At 33.3% G+C, this 2893-nt stretch overlaps 1 protein-coding gene across 1 annotated transcript; it reads left to right on the top strand.

Moving 5' to 3' along the window:
• Positions 259 to 1792, top strand: LOC109356445 (zinc finger protein WIP6-like). Its single transcript, XM_019599766.1, has 2 exons — positions 259 to 717; positions 1203 to 1792. The coding sequence occupies exons 1-2, from the start codon at positions 304 to 306 to the stop codon at positions 1698 to 1700; spliced, it is 912 nt and encodes a 303-aa protein (XP_019455311.1). The 5' UTR covers positions 259 to 303; the 3' UTR covers positions 1701 to 1792.

Genomic DNA, 2893 nt, shown 5'->3' with positions numbered 1-2893 from the left:
TATACTTTAGAAAGTGGCTATTTGCCATTTCCCAACTACATCAAGCCTAGTTGATATTTTAAATTGTTTTCAATGTAACCTACATCATATTCTAAAATTTATAAAATAATATAATTATATGTAACAATAGATTAAAATGTATATTATTAAATAATCTCAAATTTCCAAAAAGCCAAGACATTCTCACAAGATTTGTTTATTTATTGCCTTTTCCATCCACACTTATCATCTCACACACCCAAAACCCTTTCTTGCTCCTTGACTGTACTCTCTCCTACCTACTACTACTACTACTCTCTCACCATGCAAACTCACTCTTTTTCCTACATATCTTCCTCTAATGGAAGTAGTAGTAATAATGCATTCTTTGAAGCTGATGAAGTTGATGATGAAGCCTCCATTTTCCTTTCTCTTGGCCCTCCTGGCCAACACAACCCCAAACCTATGTCTTCCTTAAACCACTCTACCACTACTCTTTGCCAAGCCCAAAACCCTACTATTTGTGATGATCATAGTGGTATAACAGTTGCATTACACATTGGTCTTCCTTCCACAACACAAAACATAAACCCTGCTAACACAAAACCTGATTATTTGACTTCAACACCATTGCAGGGTCAGTATTGGATTCCTTCTCCTGCTCAAATCCTCATTGGACCCACCCAGTTCTCTTGCTCAGTCTGTAACAAAATGTTCAACCGTTTCAACAACATGCAGGTTAGTCAAAACACTACATTCGACAAAAGCTAAGACTCGAGTATAGCCTGTGCAAGATAATAAATTCATAAGCATTTATTAGAGACTTAGGTAAACTGTTTCAAACTTTCTCTCTTATCAAAGACTTAAACATACAAGAACAGGAAACCGTTGTTCTCTCTAGTAAAATAAGACAAATTTGAGACCATTAATTAGTTCCATCATGGAAGAGGAATTAAACTTTTTTCAGTCCAAGTTACAACAGGATTGGACAAATATGTTTGTCATATTATTGTTTGCACTTTATTTTATTTTTCTTTCATGGATGAGTTTATTAAAAAATTTAGAAGCAAAACAATTCACAACTATAAAGAATTTGTAAATAGAGAATGCAAATTTGAAAAGTTTCTAATCCACATCTCTTTGTTTTTAATTAAAATGTGCAGCATTTTGCATAAAAACATACGTGGATAATTTTTCACCTCTAATGTATTGTTACATTGCAGATGCATATGTGGGGACATGGGTCACAATACAGAAAAGGAGCTGAATCATTGAGAGGGGTGAAACCAGCTTCTTCAATGCTAAGGTTACCATGCTATTGTTGTGCTGAGGGTTGCAAGAACAACATAGATCACCCAAGGTCAAGGCCATTGAAGGATTTCAGGACCCTTCAAACACACTACAAGAGGAAGCATGGTGCAAAGCCATTTGGGTGTAGAAAGTGTGGGAAACCATTTGCTGTAAGAGGGGATTGGAGAACACATGAGAAGAATTGTGGAAAGCTTTGGTTTTGTATTTGTGGTTCTGATTTCAAGCACAAGAGATCTCTCAAAGACCATGTTCGTGCCTTTGGTGATGGACATGCTCCTCATACGGTAGAAGGTTGTGGTGATCAAAATTTGATGGGAGATGAAGATTTGCTATTAGGTGATGAAGATGAAGATGATGATGAGGAGTTTGATGAAGATGACACTAACAATGAAAATGGTTTTCACTTTTAATAAACATTTGTTACGTACTACGCACTTTTTCATATTAGTATTAGTGTTCAAATATTTAACTACTAATGTATATTATATGATGATTACTGATATTAATTTATTACTATATTTTAGGTTTATATCAATTTTAGCTCTTATACTTTTTCATTACTTTTGTTTCTTCGCTCTATGGTTTTAAAATTTCATCAATTCCTTATACTATTTGAATCTTCAAAAGTTAGTCCACGATAAAAACTTTTTAAAACAAAAATAGAAATCAGTAATTTTGAAAGCATAAGTACTTAAACCAAACTATTAAACTATAGAGACAAAAATCAGACTAATAAAAAAATTTAGGGACTAAAATTTTATTAAATCCGATTTGTTGCAATCATATAATATATATTTATCACTAATTATATTCACATTGATTATTCATATAAAAATGACATTGAGAAATCTTTTTAGTTTAATTAATAGAAAGTAGGTTTTTGTTAACTTTGTTAGATTTTCTTCGTTTTGACTTAGATTTGGACTAATCAACTATAGAGACTGCACCTTTGTCTGTTCTCTCTGATGGAGAAAGAGAAAGTGAGAGTAAAGGGAGGTGCGAGAAGATGCAGACAAACAGAGAAATGAAAGCCAAGGTTCTTGCATTTAATGCTTGAACTATAGTCTAGAAATCTTATCTAATTAAAGGGTGTTTATTTTCTTTTTCATGCTATTTTTCTTCATGATGTAATATAAGAGAGAAAGAGAGAGTCAAGAGTATTCAGTGACTGCAGATAAGAGACAGACATGCAGACAAGTGCAGTCACAGATTGTACTGTTCACAAATTTGCACTAGGTTGCCATAGATATTGTGCAGAGAAAAAGGGAAAGAGAGAGTTAAATTTGTTTAAAAGGGTTTTTGTTTTCACTGATGAGTGATAGTGAGCTTGGACTAGCACTCTCACTAGTAACACTTTGATGGATTGATACTGTCAGTGTGGTATGGACCACTGATATTGTGGTGTTGCTGTTTTTGGGGTTTCACCCAAAGGGCTGCTTTTTCCTTTTCAGATCAATTACAAACAGATACTACAAAACATTTTTCAGAACCTCTTTGTTCTTATTACTATTATTATTACTCACCTTCCACTCTTTTTAACCCCTAATATACATTTTTATTGTTGTGGTATTAACACATTGAGATTAATATTTGAAACTCTAGA

Source organism: Lupinus angustifolius, chromosome LG09, assembly GCF_001865875.1.
Source record: "Lupinus angustifolius cultivar Tanjil chromosome LG09, LupAngTanjil_v1.0, whole genome shotgun sequence".
Taxonomy (NCBI): Eukaryota; Viridiplantae; Streptophyta; class Magnoliopsida; order Fabales; family Fabaceae; genus Lupinus; species Lupinus angustifolius.
The sequence above is the reverse complement of the archived record's forward strand: the minus strand, read 5'-3'. Positions and strand labels throughout refer to the sequence as shown.

Coding starts and splice junctions, on each gene's coding strand:
- LOC109356445 (XM_019599766.1), top strand. CDS start 304: ATGCAAACTCACTCTTTTTCCTACATATCTTCCTCTAATGGAAGTAGT. Junction 718..1,202: donor ACCGTTTCAACAACATGCAG/GTTAGTCAAAAC, acceptor GTTACATTGCAG/ATGCATATGTGGGGACATGG.